The sequence below is a fragment of the Pectinophora gossypiella genome, unplaced genomic scaffold (genome assembly GCF_024362695.1).
Source record: "Pectinophora gossypiella unplaced genomic scaffold, ilPecGoss1.1 Pgos_35, whole genome shotgun sequence".
In the NCBI taxonomy this organism is placed as follows: Eukaryota; Metazoa; Arthropoda; class Insecta; order Lepidoptera; family Gelechiidae; genus Pectinophora; species Pectinophora gossypiella.
In genome coordinates, this window is record NW_026063245.1 from 946,026 (window position 1) to 968,131 (window position 22,106).

At 36.9% G+C, this 22,106-nt stretch overlaps 1 protein-coding gene across 1 annotated transcript; it reads left to right on the top strand.

The window, feature by feature from the left end:
- Positions 1-13,520: 13,520 nt before the first annotated feature.
- Positions 13,521-21,117, top strand: LOC126381074 (uncharacterized). Its single transcript, XM_050030615.1, has 2 exons — positions 13,521-13,996; positions 19,227-21,117. The coding sequence occupies exons 1-2, from the start codon at positions 13,977-13,979 to the stop codon at positions 20,968-20,970; spliced, it is 1,764 nt and encodes a 587-aa protein (XP_049886572.1). The 5' UTR covers positions 13,521-13,976; the 3' UTR covers positions 20,971-21,117.
- Positions 21,118-22,106: the final 989 nt, after the last annotated feature.

The following is a 22,106-nucleotide window of genomic DNA, read 5'->3' on the forward strand; positions in this document are numbered from 1 at the left end:
GCGAAGAAACGTGGCAATTCTGTGTTAGTGCCAGAGTGTGAGCGCGGGTGATCCTTATTAGATAAACGACTTTTTTACTTTTCTAGGTTCAAAGTAAAATACGTACCTACTTTCATAAAATACAATACATTCATTCATTCAAACAATACCATAAAAATATTTTATTGCGCACAAAGAAATAACATACCCTTAAGTACCAGGATACTAGCATTCGAAAGAGATAGAAACATGCACACGAAAGTAAACTGTCAAATTATTTGTCAGTGCTTGTTTACTATCTGTGGAGTGAAGTTCGAAATTTGGATTTGTTGTGATAACTGTGATCAGTGATAGTTCGAGGTGTCTTTGAGTAATGTAGGTTATTATGAAATGATGATGTGTGTGGGTGCCGGCGATGGCAACTTAAGTGAAGCACGGAACTTGTATCAGCGATTCATAGAAGGTAGACCAGCTGATGAAGCCAGGCAACTGCCTTCACTGCATTGCTTCAGGAAAATGGTCAATCGCCTACTGCATTTAACGGGCTCTTTCCACGCGTCATCCGAGACTGGCCGCTCGGCGACCCGTGATCCGGAGTTTGAAGAAGCCGTACTAGCCGTGCAGCCAACCCAAGGACTACCACGCGAACCTTACCACATGCAACGTACGCCCGAGCTAATTCCTGCTGATTATTTACCTCGTGTGGCATTCTGAGAATGGTACCGAGTTCAAGTGGAAAGCTCACCAGACTTTGCTTCGAAAGTGTTGTGGACAGATGAAGCGGCAGGTCTGTGCATCGAACGGGGATGACGACATTTCGAACCTTTCTTTTAAAACGTAAGTCTAATTATTAATTACCTACCTACTTACCCACACTTTCACACTTTTTTTTCCTATTTACTATTAAATTAAATACCTTACCTAAACAAGTAGGTAATTTTAACTTATTTTACACGTCATAAAATAATGTGAGAATAGTTGTCAAAGCAAAATGACTCCAATTATTAGATGCTTTAGTGTCATTCTTGTTTGTTACAGTCGCCGACGTGCCGCCGACTCGGATTGTTCCAATCGGCCGCCGACTCCTTTTGACGTTGCCGCCAAAGCCGCCGCCCGCTCGAATTTCGTACCTATCGCGGCCGTGCGAGCGCCGCGAGTACCAGGCGACCAGGACGCGCTAGGAGATTTGTGTAGTGCCAATATTTGAGTGGATTAAGAACAGTGACCTCAATAGTGCTGTGCCGTGTTTTTTACATGCTGGAAATATTAAAATATTTTTTTAACTGAAATTGAAAAAAATATCAAAAGTGTTTTTTTTTTAATTGAAATTTTGCAGATAAGATCTACATAAGGTATAGTTTTGTCCCCTTTCGGCTTGATACCCCCCTTCCGTTACACCCTGTATAAAATATATTTGTCGGAGTTAGTTATGAATAAAGAAGAGAAATTGATCAAATCGGAAAATACAATGAAGTTGCAACACTTCCATCATGAAGTTGCAACGCTCCGACGAAAGGTGGCGTACGAACAGAGCGGAGTGAAGTCGGGAGTCACTACAGAGTCGTCGTGTCGAGCGGACGTGTACTGCCGTTCTAGTCGGGCAGTCTGCCGCGAACCTTCGTCATGAACGGACGTGTCGAATAATTACGATCGGAAAGTGGAGTGCTATAGTCGCTCACTTATAACTTGTAGGGACGTCAAGAAAGTGTGATCGGAAAAGAGCACGTGTCCCGATGATTCGGTCCGAATATAGGAACCATGGGTGGTGGAGGGCAAGTAGAGGGCGAGTAGCCCCTTCGCGCTAACGTCCTTATGCGCGCTAGATAACGAGAGACTGTGTAACCGTTACGAATACCGTGACGTTGCCGTGAGTGTGTACCTTATGCTGTGACTTTATTTAATCGTGATACAAAAACTATGTGGAAGTAAATAAAATGATTGTGATACTGATGACGGCCATTATTGTCTTCTAACGCCCACCCTCCATTCTGATGATGATGTTACGACCGACCCCCACTGTTACGATATCAGAAGTGGGATTAGTGGACTTGGATGAAGACAACGTGATGCGACGTTCACAACAAGACAATGCAAGTTTCAATTATCACAATGAGAAGAAGATTATGATGATTATCACATTCGTGTGACCACGTGATGAAGATGCCATGCCTGAATTTGGAGATGGACCTGACTTTGAATTGACATGGACTTTGTTAATGATCGGCGTCACTACATGCCGTAAGATATGATGGCGTGAACATCACAATATTTCCATAATGTGTGCAGTCGTGTTTGGAAATTATGGTACCTCAACTTGGAAACTGTTATAACGGTGAGTCGTTTTCATACTGGAACCTTATTGTTGTTGACTTCATTGCTGGGTGAATTTTCGTTTCTAATAATGTGGAAATTCATTTAAAATTAACTTGGAAATTACTATGTCCTTTTTTTTACAAACAAAATTGACGAGACATATTGTGTCAATCCGTGTCAATCATAACCGCGTTTTCCAATCTGTTTTCATCATCGTCAAATCTTTGTATTTTGGTCTAAAAATATTTCGAATTGGTGTAGACACGCTTAACCTGCGTGGTTAAAGTTGTATTTTCTCACTCCAAGCAAAAAGATATTAGTTATGACATGATAATTGAGTCTCGTTAAATTACGTGTTTTGTAATCTACCGTCATTCATCAAATCTTTCAATATTCAACATTCTTTATTGTAATCTTTTTAAACCTATTAAAAAAGAGACATGCGAATACAATAATACAGTGAATTCTTTTGTTTTATGTCATAATTTGACACGTGGTTCGGCAACTGGTGAATTGCGAGCGGCGATGTAAGTGGCGCGGGCTGAGCTGTAACCGTGTAAAGTGATGACATCATGGCAGCGCGTTGTATACCAGTCAGACTTGCTGCGCTGGTGCTGTTGAAGACCTAAATCATGTCATAAGACCACTGGCTATCTTTTATTGGAAATTCTTATAAGTCCTGGTGAGTCGTATCTGTTTTACCTGATTTGAAAGATGGGAAGTTTTATTAGGATGAAAACGAATATAGTGCAGAAAGTTCTCTTTTGTTAACTTTAGTTAAATTGGAAATCGTAATGAAGTGAAGTAAACATTGCGAAGTAAAATGATTTGGATTATGATTAAGTGGAAAAATGAGCTTGGAAAAATGCCTCAAAGCGAATTGCCTTCTGAGTTAAATGTTACTGATTTAGAGAGTGAATAAGATGTTATACGACACACATACCTTGATATCGTTATTTCCTCTGTTGGTGTGCCGCTATCTATTGAGGTAGTGATGAGATTAAAGTGTTCTTTTGTTGGTGTGCCGCTATCTATTGAGGTAGTGATGAGATTAAGGTGTTCTTTTGTTGGTATGCCACTACCTATTGAGGTAGTGATGAGATTAAAGTATTCCATTGTTGACTATGAGCAATGATGATGATGGGTTCCATTACATACTACATGTGATGATGATTAAGGTTTCCCGTCACTTGATGCAAGTGACGATGAATAGTGTGTCCCGTCATTCAGCTGTGTGAATGATGATGATTGTAGAGTTCCTGCTGCAGATAAGCGGTGGATGATTATTAAGTGGCAAATGGTTGCCAATGTTGAGTTGTCACCGAGTATTGGTGTGCCCGTGTACGTGTGTGTTTAATGTACGGTCTAAGATGTTCTTTTTTTTTTTTTGATCATTAGTTGTTGATTGAGGCATTCTTTCAAATTGTTTACTCTGTGTTTAAAACAACCCAGTAGTCAGTGGGTGATGCACGCGGGCAATCCGCTCGTGTAGTGTCACAAGTAGAGCCAAAGTAGAGATCATGTAGAGTCACAAGTAGAGCTCATGTAGAGTCGGAAATTAGTGATGTAGAAGAAATTGTGTAACCCATTGACCACTATTCTACCAACTAAAATGTAAAGTTTGTGTGCTGTGTTGAGATATCGTCACTTAGTGTAAGTGGCATGAGTTGCTATCGCTCGATTTAGGTGGAAGCAACGACTGTGTGAGCTATCGTCACTTGGTGTAAGTGGCATGAGTCACTACCGCTCGATTTAGGTGGTAGTGACGCCTGGTTGTGAGATATCGTCACTCAGTAGAGTGGCATGAGTTACTATCGCTCGTTTAGGTGATAGTAATGACCGATATACATAAAGATGATGATTTGTGATTGTAGAGTTGATTTTAGTGTAAAGAGTAATTGGATTTTCAAGTTTGGTTGTTTATAGTGTGTGAATACTGGTCAATGGTCCGTGTATTGTTAGTTGATGATTTATCATGATGTAATGTGAGCTCATGTAGAGTCACAAGTAGAGCTCTTGTAGAGTCAAAAGTAGATCTAATGTAGAGTCAAAAGTAGAGCTCATGTAGAGTCACAAGTAGAGCTCATGTAGAGTCACAAGTAGAGCTCATGTAGAGTCCTTTATAGAGTCTCATGTTAGGTCAGGAATGACCGAGCGAACTTGGATACTGTGCTGTGGTATATTGTTTCAGATTAACACACGAGGACGTGTGTCACGCAGGATGGCCGTGTCGGAGTTAGTTATGAATAAAGAAGAGAAATTGATCAAATCGGAAAATACAATGAAGTTGCAACACTTCCATCATGAAGTTGCAACGCTCCGACGAAAGGTGGCGTACGAACAGAGCGGAGTGAAGTCGGGAGTCACTACAGAGTCGTCGTGTCGAGCGGACGTGTACTGCCGTTCTAGTCGGGCAGTCTGCCGCGAACCTTCGTCATGAACGGACGTGTCGAATAATTACGATCGGAAAGTGGAGTGCTATAGTCGCTCACTTATAACTTGTAGGGACGTCAAGAAAGTGTGATCGGAAAAGAGCACGTGTCCCGATGATTCGGTCCGAATATAGGAACCATGGGTGGTGGAGGGCAAGTAGAGGGCGAGTAGCCCCTTCGCGCTAACGTCCTTATGCGCGCTAGATAACGAGAGACTGTGTAACCGTTACGAATACCGTGACGTTGCCGTGAGTGTGTACCTTATGCTGTGACTTTATTTAATCGTGATACAAAAACTATGTGGAAGTAAATAAAATGATTGTGATACTGATGACGGCCATTATTGTCTTCTAACGCCCACCCTCCATTCTGATGATGATGTTACGACCGACCCCCACTGTTACGATATATTTATCAAGTGAATACAGGACTATTTTTGAATTTTTCAACTCAACGTCCTTATTGTTTGTGATTGTGATCTTTGAACCTTGAAACGTTTACCTACCTTCCAATAAGTTGCATTTGTTCGCTAGCGCGGCTTGTAATCGCCGATTTCGACCTCTTATTGTAGGCTCTAGTGGTCTGGAGACGTGGAAGGCAGACTAACAAACGACCGACCCATGGATCGAATCTCACATATAACATTGCCTTTTTGACTTTTTATTTTATTGTTTACAAGCTAAAAACGTGCTATTTGATTTTTTTTTTATTTGCAATATTATTGAATTCAATATTCAAGAAAATGGCAAAGATAATATGCTACAGATGTAAATCTAAAATCAACCAAAGGGATGCCATAAAATGCTCCATATGTAAAAATTCTTATGAGTTTGATTGCGCGGGTATATCAGAGAAATTATATTGTTTAATGGAACCCGAGAGGAGAAAAAATTGGAAATGCAATTTATGCTTACAAAGTAAAAATAGTAAGAACTCTGAGAAATCTTTCGTAACTGTACGTAGAAAAAAGTTACCACAGTTGAGTACCAAAATTGGAAAAACGACACCACGTCAAGAAAAGCCAAAGAGTGACAAAATAAGTGTCCCATCCACATCCAACCACGTTGAAACAGCCCAACAAGTGACAATTGATGATCGGAGCATTGTTGACTCAAGTCTTAGCGCATATGATTCTACGATTTTGACCGAAGATGAAACACTAAAAGAACTATATATGTCCACCGAACAGCTGTTTTCAAGAAGCGTAGAATGCCTAACGGATAACTTTGGACTTATTGAAGAAATGAAGGATGAAATAAGCGAATTGATGTCAAATTTGGCTAGTACGCAGAATGAGTTAGAGAAGACGATACTTGAAAATAATGAACTGAAAAGGGAGATAACTGGACTGAACAAAGAAGTTCGTGTCTTAAAGAATATTTGTACTACTCCGATAAGACAAGCAAATACCACCAAGAAGAGGCAACCTGCTCAGAGTTTACATTTGAGTGTTTTCGCCACACCACCGAAAATAATGAAATCGGAGAATTATACAGAAATATTTGAGCTAGAAAAAGAAGTTCTTAAATTACAACAACAGCTAAATTTATCCAAAGATGAAATTGCAACACTGAATAGACGGATAGAGACATTAGTACAAAATAACGTGTTGAGTAAAAATAAGTCTATTGAAATAGATGAGCCTGAAAGAGTCGAGAGCAAATCAGACTATTCAAGAATAAATAAGATAAGTAGTGATTGTATGCGGAAACCAAAGATTTGGGTCTTTGGTGGAGAGCAATGCAGAGGTTTGGGCTCAGAGTTGTTAAGATCGAACTCAAGACATAAACAGGAAGACTATGAAGTGCTAGTGAGTGTAAAACCATATGCATTTACCAAAGACATACTGCAAGATATACAGCCTAACCAGATGCTACCTAATGATATAATTATTTTAAGTGTAGGAGAACATGATTTAAATGTGAAAAAAGCTTTACATCAGCTTAGAAAATGTTTAAAGTTGCTAACAGAACACATTGTAATTATCTTGCAGGTTGCTAATAACGTTAATGTTGATACCTTTAATTTCAATTCTAACGTGGAACACCTTTGTAATCAATTTATGAACTGCAGATATGTAACTTTTAATTATAATTACACTAGAGAATCTGGTTTGAAGGGTATCTGTAACAAACTCCTCCATACTCTGAATCATATTGACTATGATAGGACATACTACAAAAGCAGGAATGTGTGGTCGTCAGAATGCAGCAAACCAAAAGCGAATAATTGTGATCAATCCTTACAGGCATCTAGTACACCTAATAGTTATTCCTTTCGAGATTAATGACATTAAATCCATTGAAAATCCCAAGGAGTATTTTATTGTCCTACACCAAAACATTGCCAGCATATTTTCGAAAAAAGAATTACTTGAAATTACAATACAAGAACTTATCAAGAATAAAAATGAACCCGATGTTATATGTCTTACTGAGACTTTCATTTTATCCGGATTAGAAAAATACTTAAATATTCATAACTACACTTTAGCATCAGCATATTCTAGGTGTGACATTAAGAGAGGTGGCACTTGCATATTAGTGAAGAATGATTTACCATTTAGGGACTTACCCCTGGTTAAGAGCTATACCACACCTAAAACATTTGAATGTTGTGCGGTTGAATGTCCAGTTAACAGACTAGTCATCATATGTGTTTATAGAACCCCTGATAGCAATCCTAATTTATTTCTTGATAAGCTAGAGTGTGTCTTAAACAAAATTAATTTGAAATATAACCACTCTACAAAAGTTATAGTAACAGGCGATACCAATATAAATACACTGAATTCAGGTACACTTGTAAACCGATATAAAGATCTTGCCCTCAATTATAATTTAGTTATGCACATAAACCAACCTACACGCCAAGCGTCATGCCTAGATCATATACTGAGTAATATTAAAAATGCCGAATCTGTTGTGCTATCCCTACATTTGTCCGATCACGATACCGCTCAACTAATAAAATTTCCCGTTAAATCCAAAGGAAGTAAACCCAAAATTTATTACATCTTTAAAAGAGACTATAGTAATGAGAATATTCTAAAATTTAACGAATGTATTAAAAATGTTTCTTTTAATGAAGCCTTGGTAGAAACAGACCTTAATAGAGCATTTACTAAATATCATGAATTAATAAGTCTGTTCTATAACCTATGCTTTCCAAAAATTAAAATGATTATTAGATTCTTTATTAAAATTCATAAATAACTATAAAAACTACTAAAACTATAAAAATTAAAATTAGAATAATTAATAATGAAAAACAAAAATGGATAAGCAAGGGATTAAAACTGAGCTGTAAACAAAAAAGGTTTCTTAGATACAAATATTACAAACATAAAACTCACCGCAACAAACAAAGATATGTAATTTTTTCTAAAATACTAAAAAAATGTATTTACAATCTGAAAAAAAATTATAATAGATCATACATAAATAAAAGTAAAAACATTAATAAAGCTACTTGGACTATTATAAATCGTGAAATAGGAGGTAAAAAGTATAACACTGACATTAGATCTATTAATTATAACCACACACTTGTTACTGATCCGGCAAAAATTGCTTCTATATTTAATGAGCACTTTGTAAAGGCTATGAACAGTCAGACAAATACTTACACAAACGAAATAAAATTAGGTTATAACTCGCATTCTATGTTCTTAAAACCTTTGACCGATGGGGAGGTTTTAAAAGAGGTAATGTCATTAAACAACACTAACTCTGAGGGTTTTGATGATATCGCACCCCCCGTGGAAAAACGCAGTAAGTGGACTAGCGACATTTTTTTTTTATTGCACCATTCAATTCAGCGTACACGAATACACCTTCTCACAAATTTTCATTAAGATATCAGTAAAAATGAAGAAATTATTACAAAAACAATGAAATTGTGCAACATTGATAAAAATATATTATATTTCCCCCATAATAAGAAAGTAAGTATAAATACGTGATTTTTTTTTTTGTAATTTTCCCATATAGTAAAGTCATAATAACACTTACGTCGATTTTACACGAAAGTTTTTTAGGATGGTCGAGTCGTAAGTAAACGTACTAACATGTTTCACGACATTATACGACACGACAGTGGTTGTACGTCTAGTTACTTTGTTATTCCACGAATCTTTTAGCGTTACTATTTGGTGTAACTCCAGCTACTTGCTTAGTCTGCGAATCTTTTAGCGTAACGATTTGGTGTAAATATAGTCACGTAGTTTTTTCCAAGCAAGATTTGATATTACTATTACGTTATTTCATTTAACTTCATTTTTCGATGACATATTTTACACTACACTCTTCGTAAATATGAATACAACTCTTTTAAAGGCAGTAATTTGAATCATTTGTCGTGTTATTCTAATTACTGTACTTACGCCGCGCCGGCGGCGGCGGGCTGCACACTCAAAGAGAGGTATTAGAAAGATATTAGAGAGGTATTACATCTATCCACCAATTTTTCGTCAATCTCGACTTTATATTCAACCAAAAATCGACCCTATTATTACTGTACTGTGATCGTTATTCGTATGCTGATTGTGGTTTTACCACGGTAAAACCAAGATCACCCATAGACCAAATTATTGCCGACGAAGTTTATAAAAAACGACCTTATTATTATCGCACTGTGATCGTTATTTGTAGAGTGAAAGCTGATGGTCTATTTGTGATCGTAGTTTTACTACGGTATTCCGTCAGTCAGCATACGACCCTACAAATAACGATCGCATTGTAGTAATAATAAGGTCGATTTTTGTTAGAATAAAAAGTCATGATTGACGAATGTTGGATAGATGTAATAATTATCTCTCTATTTAATTTGTTCATGGTGGCTACTCGAAGCGTGCATATCTTTGTGTGGAAGTAAAAAACCCAAGGATTATATGTATGCTCAACTTGGACAAAATCGAAGATGGTGAGTTATTTACTTATAAATAGACTAGCTAGATTTTAGGTACCTATTACCTTACCTACTTAGTATGTTACTATTTATTAGACTATTAATATTATAAATATTTTGTTTTGTAAGGTTTACACAGAAGCAGATACCTACCTACTTGACGTAAGTTGGTTTGGTTAATGCGTGATGATGATTGCACTGCTCTGTACTAATTATTAAAATAAACTAAGCATGCCTAGGTGCCTATTCGGTGCTTTTAATCTATAAACTAACTACCTATTTAAATTAGGGTGTGCCGTTTTTATACATTCGCTATCACCTGGCATAGCACCTGGTATATAAATAAAATAAAGATATTTTAACAAAAAACTGTTACGTGATCAACTGTAGTATTTCGGCGTGATTGTGAATTATCTACCTAGGTATAAGTATAAGTTAACTTTTGCAAAAACACCCTTGATTTTGTTGTTATTTTTTCGCTTGAGTTTGATATGCATTTTATTATTAACGCATTGGTACTAACCTTCTATTTAATACCTAAATAACGATAAAATATCTAGGTTTGTGTCTAATTATTAGGGTGATTTGGTATTGGGTCATTTTTATTGCTTAACGTCTATTATGTACCTACCTACAAACAATGTATCTAAACCATTATGTTACAATTAACAGATTCCATTAATACTGCAACCCAATCCAGTACAACCCAGTGGAAGAATGACCAGAAATGCAAAAATATTTCAAGAAACTATGGGATATCTTCTCGTCGTAGTCAACATGAGACACATTCTCTTGAAGGTTCGTATGTACCTATCCGTATCCTACTAAAGTCGAGTAAACTTCTTCTTCTCTCGTGTGGGTTGAGACAATAATTGACTGACCTCATCAACCCTAGTATCAGGGTTACTACTGAGCCGCCATAGGTCCTTGACATGCCTCATGTAACGACGACATACCTGCATACTTAATTAAGGTGATTCGTTTTCCATACAAAAGTTGATGCAGTGCTACAGGAAAACGGATAGAGGAATATTGTTATAAAACCGATAAATAGTAATATTTTGGTGTATTATTTTCGCAAACTAACAAAAATTTAGGGTCCGAATACGAGAAGTACCATATTTCAGACCCTCAATTTTGATCAATTCTACATTTGTAGTGGTGCAGATTACAGTGTATTTGCTGAGCGTGTAGTGGTGTCAATGTTAGTGTGTGTGCGTGATAGTTTTTTTTTTTCTCTAAAGGCTTTGACTACTTGACAAGTGTAATAGAATGTCAGTGACAATTTATAAAGAGATTTTGTATGAATAAATAAAAAACTAAAAATATTACAATCTGAGAAAAGGAATATTGGAAAAATATTTTTGTTTTAACGCATATTTTTTAAACATTTTTAAATAATGGGTAAGTACCATGTTTTAAAGGAGGACATATATTATAATAAAAAATCAATACATAAAATGACATGGCTGTATGGGCGTAGTTCCCTTTGCCTTACCCTTCGGGGAAAACCAAATCAAAAAGAAAGTTGTTGCATTTGCCGGCCTAAATAGTAGTCATTTATAATTAATTGTTTTTCCATCCAACATACAGATTTATTTATATTCTCTTTGCCGCGGACTTTTTGGTGGGAACGGGAACGGGAAGGTTGCTTTCTTCATTGAATAATCTAAATAATAAATACGAAGTGGTGTTTTGTGGTTAATGATCACATTAAGTTGAAAATGAAATGAAAATGAAAATATTTTATTTGCATTAACAATAGTGTACATTTAGAACTAGTAGCTGGAGTTTCCTATTAAGCATAGTAATGCCTGTGCCAGGAAACTCCGCTCCTTCATAGCAGAGGTTATACACATAAAATAAACAAAAAGACACTAAGTAGGTATAACAAATAATTGTTATTGTTAGTAGAGAGAGCATGCATGTGCGTCTGAGTGTGCTAGCCCTACGACATTGTCTTGGGATCAGAGGTTGCTCCCCACAGAACAGTGGGTAGCAACCTCTGCTAACAGAGGAAAGACAGTAAAGAGTAGTGTGTGTGGTGTGTGTAAGAGGGTGAGGGTGTGTGCGTGTGTGTATGAGCGTGTGTTAGTGTGTCTGTGTGTGTGAGTAAGTGCGTATGTGCAATGCGCGTGATAGCTAATGTGTAATTAGGAATGCCGAAGAAGAGTTTCGACTTCATCGTATGTTAAGTTTTTTATCCATTTTATTAAAGAGGATTTACATTCATGGTAAGTTTTCGGGTAGATTTGTATTTCTGTATTAATTTTATTATATAGGTAAGAAGAACGAATATTGTATTGAATTTTCGCAAAGCTCGTTTTGGTACTGGGAACCTTTGCAACAGTATGTTTACGTCTAGTGTTTTCTACATTCGGATTATAGCTCATAGTTTTATGTTTTTTAAGTATTAGGTTTACAATGTACAACTTACGTACCGATAGCAGGTTGCAGATTTGATACAAAGAGTCAGTGGAATACCTTCTTTTTTTAAAATACATAACCTTTAATACAGCTCTCTGAGCTTTTTCAACTTCCAAAAATTGAGTCTTATAAGCACCTCCCCATACCGGTAGACAGTAAGATATAATCGATTGTACTAAGGCAATATATATTTCATTCAAAAGATTTTTAGAGGTGTTATCTTTATTTGGCAGGCTTCTAGGAACTACATATCTCAATGTCTTAAACATCCAGATATATTTCCTAATTCTTATTGATATTTGCTCTATTTGAGGATACCAAGACAACTTTTGATCCACTATTATACCTAAGTATTTAGTATAGCACATCTCTGTTAGAGTTGGACAGTTGCAAACGTTGTTGGACACATTATTACATGCGTGTAGTTTTAGGTTGAGATTTTGTTCTTCTTTACGAAGTTTATTAATACTAAAGCGAATGTAATTAGTTTTATTAGTATTTAATGTGAGAAGGTTATGTTTTAGCCAGTTATTCACTTGTACCAATCCCTTTTCAGCAGCAGCTTTAGTGGTATTCCAGTGTTTACCAGTGAACACAATGGCAGTATCATCGGCATATGAGAAAATTTGGGCATTATTGATATTCATGTTGCAGAGGTCATTTATGTAGATTAAAAAGAGGGTAGGACCAAGGACACTACCTTGAGGAACGCCGAATGATACGTCAGTGTACTCACCAGAGATCCGACCCAGCCTAACTTTTTGCTTTCTGTTGGAGAGGTAATCTTTAAATATAGACAGTTGGGTGCCTCTAATTCCAATTTTTTCTAATTTGTGTACAAGGATAGGAAGAGATACGGTATCAAATGCTTTTTTTAGGTCTATAAATACTGATATACATTTGTTACCTTTATCCAGTTGTTCAGATATAACTGAAGTTAAGGATGTGATCGCATCTTCAGTTGAGAGACCTGTTCTGAATCCAAACTGAGATGAGGATAGTATGTTATATTTAGCTAAGTAGTTAAGCAGCCTGGAGTTTAAGAGTTTTTCAATTATTTTTGAGAGAGCAGGCAAAACGGAGATAGGTCTATAGTTATTTATGTCGTTTCTGTCTCCACCCTTGTACACAGGTGTTATTATAGATTGCTTTAACAGTGTAGGAAAAATACCCTGGGTAAAACAGAGGTTGGCTAAGTGTGTTATAATAGGAGTGACTAAAGGCCCTATAAATTTAAGAAAAGAAGCTGATATATTATCCCAACCCGGGGCACTATCCGGTTTAAGGTTCATTATTATAGAATTAACCTCTCCAGGATCAGTGTTCAAGAGGGCCATGGACTGTGGTATATTTCGAAGATGTTTGAGGTAGTTATTTTGACCATTTTGAGTAACTGTGGATTGGATACACACAGCTAGTTTTTTACCTAGTTATGCCACCCCTAGCCCGAAGAACGGTGACAGTGCATGCTGCCTAGAACAGCATGTCAGCACATTCTGTAGACAGACCACCGCGGTGGCCTGACTCCCACGCTTTCCTCTTAGATTTAGCTAGAACTTTAAGTTAGCATTAAAATCATTCATGTAGCGCATCCGACTCTGTGCACATGTCTCGCCGTACTTTAAGTTTTATTTTAATATACATTTAACTAATTCAAATTCATTAGTTTCTTTTTAAAAATAGTGTCCCGCGCTCCCGAAACTTGACTGGCGCAGCCGGTAGGATCCGTGTCGTTACCGTGCGTGTGCTGCTTATAGGGCTCGAACTCGCCCTACGTGCGGTTTTTGGACTCAATATCGTCGTGTGTAAAAACTGTACCAGTGCAGTAAAGCGTCGGACCGGATCCTGCGAACCAAATAAATTTTGTCACACTTACGGGACACACTGAGTGTTCTAAGGCGACAGGACACTAAGGACATGGAAGCAGCCGGGGGTTGGTGAGTACGACTTTTCGCCTTCCTTCGCTTATCTTTGTTCCAATATTAATCTGAGATCGGACTTCTCTCAGTGATACGTACTCTGATTTTTTTACTAAAAATATAGAACTCAAAATCGTTCTTATTTTATATTTAAATAGTTACATTAATTACATTAAGATTATAGATAAGGTGTGTGCATGCTAGATTTAAGATTTTGTGTGATATAATTGATTTGATTGTGTTTTAAAATGGCGGAGGTCAATTTGATTCCGAGTGAATTTTCAAAAATTATACCCCTATTTAACGGAGACAAAAGACACCTGAATTTATTTATTCGTAAGTGCGAATATGTTATTGAAAAATTTAGAGGGAGCGATGCTCAGAATGCTTATATTATGCATACCATTACCAGCCGTCTTACTGATAATGCAGCGGCCCTTATCAGTGAGCGAGAGGACATCCGTACATGGGATGAATTCAAAACGCTATTGATTCAGCATTTCGGTGATCCTAGAACCGAAGAGAGTATAGCTATGCAATTAGAAGGTTTAAAAATCAAACCAAACCAATCCTATCATGAATTTTGTAACCATGTTCAATCGATTAGAGCAAACCTTATAGCTAAAGTTAATATAATAGATGACGAGAATATGCGGCAAAGCAAAATCACGATTTACAACAGATTAGCTTTAAATGTTTTTCTATTTAACTTGCCCGAGGAGATGCTACGCATTGTCCGATTAAAATCACCTGAAACATTAGAGGACGCCCTAAGTGTAGTGCTCGAGGAAGTGGATTTCCACGAACAATATCAGCGTAAAAATAAAACGAATAAGCCTCAAGTACCAGCAGTGCCCTTTAAATTTCCTTCTAATATATCTCATCCAAATATCCCTCAAAACCAAGGATTTGCTAAATACATAGGAAACATTCCTAACAATACTCAAACCAATTTTAAGTTTGGTATACCTGTTAACCGACAGTTCGGACCCCCTCAACAAAGTAACCAGCAGTTTGGCTATCGACCAAACTTACAAAATCAATATCAGCAGTTTGGTTACCGACCAAACCTACAGCAAAACAACCAACAATTTGGTTATCGCCCTATCCAACCCACCCCCTTTGGGTATAGACCACCTCAAGGCCTACAACAACTACCAGCGATGCGGCCCCAGCAGTTTGGACAGCAACAAACTATTAGACCTCCACAGCCAAATTTTTATTCCAAAAATTTTACTAATGATGTTTCCATGCGTACCGCTCCACAAAAAACAGGCCAAGGTTTTCGTGTAAATGAAACAGAATTATACAATGAGCATCCGATCGAATGTTTTGACACTTACACGGAGAGTTATCCCAGCCAGGCGGATCACTATCCGTATGCCTTCGATACGTATGAATGCGATGCGCCCACGCAAGACTACTCTTATCAATGCAATGATAAGGCGGAGCCACTAGATACGACTCGTACTCTCCATGGAGCGGAGGAGTCAAACGAGCAGCATGTTGAAAATTTTTACATACGGGCCTCAGTAGGGAAAGACAAATTATAGAAATAAATTGTGACGTCAAATTAAAATTACCGTACATTTATTTACCGGAAATTAACGCAAAGCTTATGATCGACACCGGTAGCACCCGTTCGTTCTTAAGCCCTCAAAAGGCCTACCAGTACTTTTTGCCACTAGTTATTCACGAACCGTTTGAAGTCGTAAGCACGCATGCCAGCTCAAGACATAATGAGGTTATTCATATTCCCCTAACACCAACTTTTAATACCACTGACCTTCATAAATTTTATCTGTATGAAGTAGACCCGAGATATGACGGTCTAATTGGTAATGACTTATTGACAAAAATTGAAGCCATTATTGACCTTAAAAATGCAGTACTGAAAACGAAAACCACGGACATCCCTATTGTTCACAATTTTACCGAGTACGTAATAAATCTTCCCCCACGAGCTGAAATGAGAGTAAAAGTGCCTACTGACTTATACTCAGGGCAAGCCATTTTAAATCATACAAAATTTTGTGATGGTGTGCGAATGCCTGATGCTCTAGTAACCTGCAACAAGGGTTACGCCACCACGGTTATTCAGAACACCTTAGAAAAGGGAATTGACATTGTTGTAACAGCCCCATTTCCGACAGCAGAATATAAAACAATTGATAATGACGTAAATTTTACAAGCGACGAGACACGCACCAGTGACATTTACTATGACAGCATACTTTTACAAAATTTGACAAAACTAAGACTGGACCATATGAGTACTGAAGAACGTGACTGTATTGTTCGTCTATGCAAAGAATATAAAGATATATTCTACAGCGATCAACTGCCACTGTCATTTTCTAGTCAAGTTAAGCACTTTATACGTACAAAAAATGAAGACCCAGTTTATACAAGACCTTATAGACAACCTCCTTTCCAATCTGAAGAAATTAAAAGACAAGTTGAAAAACTTTTACAGGACAATGTTATACGCGAATCCCACTCTCCTTGGAGTTCCCCGGTACATTTAGTGCCCAAAAAACGAGACGCCTCAGGTGAGATAAAATATAGGATGGTTATAGACTACAGACGTTTAAATGACTTGACAGTCGATGACAAATACCCCTTGCCGAATATAAACGATATCTTTGACAAACTTGGAAAGAGTTCTTACTTCACTACACTAGATCTTGCTAGTGGGTACCACCAGATTGAAGTGAATGAGGAGGACAGGCAAAAAACAGCTTTCAGTACGCAATTTGGCCACTATGAGTTCCTCCGCATGCCTTTTGGACTTAAAACCGCTCCAGCAACTTTTCAAAGAGCAATGGACAATGTGTTACGCGGGTTACAAGGCATCCATTGTTTGGTGTATTTGGATGATATAATTATATTTTCGGCCAGCTTACAGGAACACTTGGACAAATTACGAACTGTATTTGACAGACTGCGAAAGACTAATCTCAAGGTTCAGCTCGATAAATCTGAGTTCCTGAGAAAAGAAGTGCTTTATTTGGGACATACTATAACAAAAGACGGACTAAGACCCAATAATGATAAAATCACAGCAATTCAAAATTATCCTCTCCCCAAAACGACCACTGAAATCAAAAGCTTTTTAGGCTTAGTGGGATACTATCGACGATTTATTAAAGACTTTGCAAAATTGACACAACCATTAACAGCGTGTTTAAAAAAGCGAAACAGAATTACAATTGATCAGAAATATATTGAAGCTTTCGAGAAATGTAAAGAGCTCCTTACGAGTGCACCTTTGTTACAGTTTCCAGATCCTACTAAACCGTACATACTTACGACAGACGCTTCTGCAGTAGCTTTAGGCGCTGTACTTTCACAGGGCCCCATAGGACAAGACCAACCTATTGCGTACGCTAGTAGAACATTAAGCGACACTGAAACACGATACAGCACAATAGAGCGAGAGCTACTAGCCATAATTTGGGCCGTAAAACATTTTAGGCCATATCTTTATGGTCATAAATTTCGTATTTATACAGACCATAGACCACTTGCATGGCTCTATTCACTTAAAGATCCGAATAGCAAGTTGACTCGCTGGAGACTACGACTCCAAGAGTACGACTTTGAGGTTATCCATAAGAGCGGAAAGCAAAACACAAACGCTGATGCTCTCTCTCGCATAAAGATTAATGCTTTAGACTCTGACGATGACAATGACCGAGAATCCATGGTGGTTAACGTTGACGATGACCTAAAATCATTTATGAAAGAAATTGATGACAGAGTGGCTCAGTTAGGAAAAGAAAAGGATAATTCTGGCACCATAACTATTTCTGACTCATCGGCTACTATGACAATATCCGACATTGAAGAAATGGACTATCCTATTGTCTCTGACAAAAGTTCAACTGAAACAGCTCATTCGGGAACAGAACTCGAATCCCATGGTATTCCTATTCTACACGAGGCGATTGATACAAAGCCAAACCAAATTTTAGTCTACCAGTGGTTTAGGAACGAACTCCAAGTAAAAAATCTGTCTAACAAAAAGCAAAAAATTTTAGAAATCTTTTTACCCACAAACAATGACGAGTTAATAAAGAAATTTCTGAAGGAATACATCAGGCCAAATATTAAATATTTCATTTACTTTGAAAAGGAGACACACAGAAGGGATTTTTCGAAAATTATTATAGAATTGTTCAAGAAGGGATCGGTTGACTTCTATGAATGCACTGAAAGAGTGATTTATGTGGAAGATGAGAGAGAACAGAGAGCAATCATCGCCAAATACCATGAAGGAGCAACGTGCCATCGTGGTATCAAAGAAACTGCAGTCCGGATACGAAGAAACTACTATTGGGAAAATATGATGGAGATAACAGCAGCAGTCATCAACGCTTGCGAAGCGTGCAGGAAAATGAAATATGATAGAAAACCTCTTAAACCCGTATTACAACTTACGCAGACTCAAAATTCGCCATTTCAAGAGCTATTTATAGACCTTTTCTGTATTGAAGGAGTCTACTACCTAACACTTGTTGATGCTTTTAGTAGATTAGGTCAAGCGATCGAAATATCAAATCGTTCCACTCCCGAAGTTGTACGTGCTCTAATGAAGTATTTTACCTTTTATGGAATTCCAAAAAAAATATCTAGTGATCCAGGGACTGAATTTAATAACGAGTTAATGAAAGAGTTTATGGCCCTACATAAAATTGAACTTCACATTACTACGCCAAACAATCCAAATTCGACAGGCATAGTAGAACGATTTCATTCGACCTTAATAGAAATTTACCGTCTTGCCAAATATGACCAAAAATATACTGATGCAGCCTCCATAATGACTTATTCTATTCTAGCTTATAATAACACCATTCATTCTACGACAGGCCTCGCACCCTTTGAAATAGTTTTCGGTCACACCAGTGTTAATCAGGCGTTTGATATAAATTTTGAAAAAACATATACCCAACAATTGCTAAAAGATCATCACAAGCGCATGAAATATTTATACAATTACATTAGTAAGGACATGTTAGAAAAGAAGGAAAAAATTAGGAAACAGAAAGGTGGCGAAGCTGTACCAAATTTAGAAGTAGGCGACATTATATTCAGTAAAGATATTAACACACGAAAAAGTAAAGATAAGGCCCGGTATCAAAAGGTAAAGGTAATAGGTCCAACAGATAGAAATGTCGTACCCGTACAAAGAGGCGCCAAGGAAACAAGGATTCCAATTAAAAATGTTAAACGTCCTCCACAGGTGGTGCTTAAGCCTGATGGTTCTGTACCTTCAGATGAGCCACAGCCTTCAACTTCAAAACATTAAGGACAACCCCGGGATATTGCCTGTCAAGTTGGGACAAGCATATCGACAAGAAGATAAATGGACAGTTATTAAAGTTTTAGATTTGAATGATATAAAGGAAACCCTTAAATTTAACGTTAATAAGTTTTTAGAGTTTGATAAATTGGTAGATGTTAATAAACCTTTTTCACATGAGTTTTATAATATAAGGTTACACGCGTATGATTTGTATAATATAACCATTAACAAATTCAGGCAACTTGTTCCGTCTAGCAGATTTAAGAGAGGCATCCTAAACCCTCTTGGTTCTTTAATAAAAGTAGTCACAGGGAATCTAGACCATGAAGACGCGATTAAATATGACAAATTGATCTCTGAACTTAAAGGCAATCAAATACATACAGAAAAGAAATTAATTATTGTATCTAAAATGTTAGATGGTTTAATAAATAGCACCGAGACATTACATAATAACACGTTAATATTAGACGAACGTCTTAAACGTATAGAAAAAATTGTTAAATACATAGCATCGAAAGAAAATAACTCCGTTTATAATACATATATGTTAAGCTTGTTCAAACTGTTCATTGGAAACTTCAGAACTATATACTTGACTATTAGTGAAATTGAAACTGTTTTAGCCTTGAGTAAAGTCTCAGTGTTACACCAATCCATCATAAATTCAGATGAGTTTCTCAAAATACTGGAATCTGTAGCCAAGTATGATAATTTAGTATATCCTGTAAACCTAAATAACTTGATAAAAATTGAAAAAACTATAGTTGTTAAGTCATATATGAAAGAAAATCAGATTACGTTCATTTTAGAAATTCCTTTAATAGATGGAAATATTTATAATTATTTTAAAATTTATTCATTACCCATGTTTAAGCCATCAACAAACCTTACCTATGTTATAATTCCTAAATATCCTTACCTTTTGGCGAAAGGTCCGAAATACCACCCCATCAACAGTCCCTGCGACGAGCTAGCCCCGGGACAGTTCCTGTGCAAGGAGAATGACCAGGTTATTTATCCTGAACGAACCTGTGTTGAGCAGCTGATGCGGTTTCATTCTAATCTCACCCTCTGCAGAGTTTACCCTGTCCACGTGGAAGATATCAAGATCCAGAGGATCGATCCTGCCAATTGGATTGTCTACACCAGGAGCAGCCAAATACTTACTGAAAAATGTAATGACGACACAATCAAAAGACAGATTCAGGGTACTTACCTTATTTCCAATGCTGAAGACTGCGAACTCTACATAGAGAACTTTAAATTAAACCGCCGGAGGTCCATTGCTGCCGATTTCCATTTCAAGGTTACACCCGTAATTGGTTTACCTAAGCCCGACTTCCTGAAGATGAACGTTACCACGGAATTATCTAAGGTGGACATTAAAGGCGTGTCTTTGGATAACTTGAAGCATCTCTCTAACGTATTAAACAGTGAAAGGTTTAACAGTGATATCAGTGAAAGTGAAATAATAGACACTCGTAGTGTGAGCTTAGCTACTATATTCCTTTATGTAATCTTAATTATAAGTATCATTACTATTATTATATGGAAATTTAAAGTTTTCAATTTTACACGAAATCACCAAGACTCAAAATCGTCGGATGATTTCGTGCTTGAGGAGGGAGGAGTTATGCCACCCCTAGCCCGAAGAACGGTGACAGTGCATGCTGCCTAGAACAGCATGTCAGCACATTCTGTAGACAGACCACCGCGGTGGCCTGACTCCCACGCTTTCCTCTTAGATTTAGCTAGAACTTTAAGTTAGCATTAAAATCATTCATGTAGCGCATCCGACTCTGTGCACATGTCTCGCCGTACTTTAAGTTTTATTTTAATATACATTTAACTAATTCAAATTCATTAGTTTCTTTTTAAAAATAGTGTCCCGCGCTCCCGAAACTTGACTACCTACATCAGCAAAGTATTTGTTTATAAAGTTTGCCGATTCAAGAGGGGACGGTTTAATACGGTTAAGTTCCAAGTTCAATTTATTAGATTTATTAGTATTAGTTATATTTTTTATGTTCTCCCAGAGTAATTTATTGTTTTTAAGAGAGTTTGTAAGTAATTCTCTTTCATATTTTCTTTTAATTTTTTTGATTAAGTTATTGCAGTAATTTCTATATCGCGTGTATGTAATTTTTTTAATTTCATTATAGGGGTCTGAGCGTGATTGTTTTTGAAGTTTATTCCGATTTTTTATACATTTTAATACTCCGGGCGTGATCCAAGGCTTGATGATACGTTTTGATTTAGGTATTGTTTTGGTTATTGTGTTTTTTTTTATGGAATCAGTTATTTTTTTAATAAGGCTATCAACTACTAAATTTGGATCCTTACAGAATAATAGATCCGATAAGCTTTGTTCTTGTAAATATTTAAGTGCATTTTCAAAGTCGATAGTAGTGCTAGTTTTACTTGTGATCGGGCGCTTCTTTATTTTACTCAATGATAGAAAAGTTGTGAAATGATCTGTAGTAGTGGTAGGTAAAATGGCAATAAACGCAGAAACCTTTTTTATGTTAATTTTTAGCATAAAGTGGTCGAGGCAGCTATTTTTCCTAGTTGCCAGAATATGTCCGGGAACTACTCCAAGAAGTGATAGCATATCCAGGTATTGCGTCCTGTTTTTGTAATTGTAATACTGTTCATTAATTTTAGTTATAAGATTTATGTTAATGTCTCCCGCAATGATTAAGTTTGTTTGTGAATTTAGTGTATTTATGTGACTGCATAGTGAGGTAGTAAAATTTTCAGCGTTTTTATTTGAGGGTGAACGGTAAATACATAAGATAATATTGTTTAATATAT

Bases quoted from the DNA above. Each gene is read 5' to 3' on its own strand.
- LOC126381074 (XM_050030615.1), top strand. From the start codon at position 13,977: ATGGAAGCAGCCGGGGGTTG. The intron at 13,997-19,226 runs GTGAGTACGACT...CGTCCTCCACAG, and splicing joins ATGGAAGCAGCCGGGGGTTG to GTGGTGCTTAAGCCTGATGG.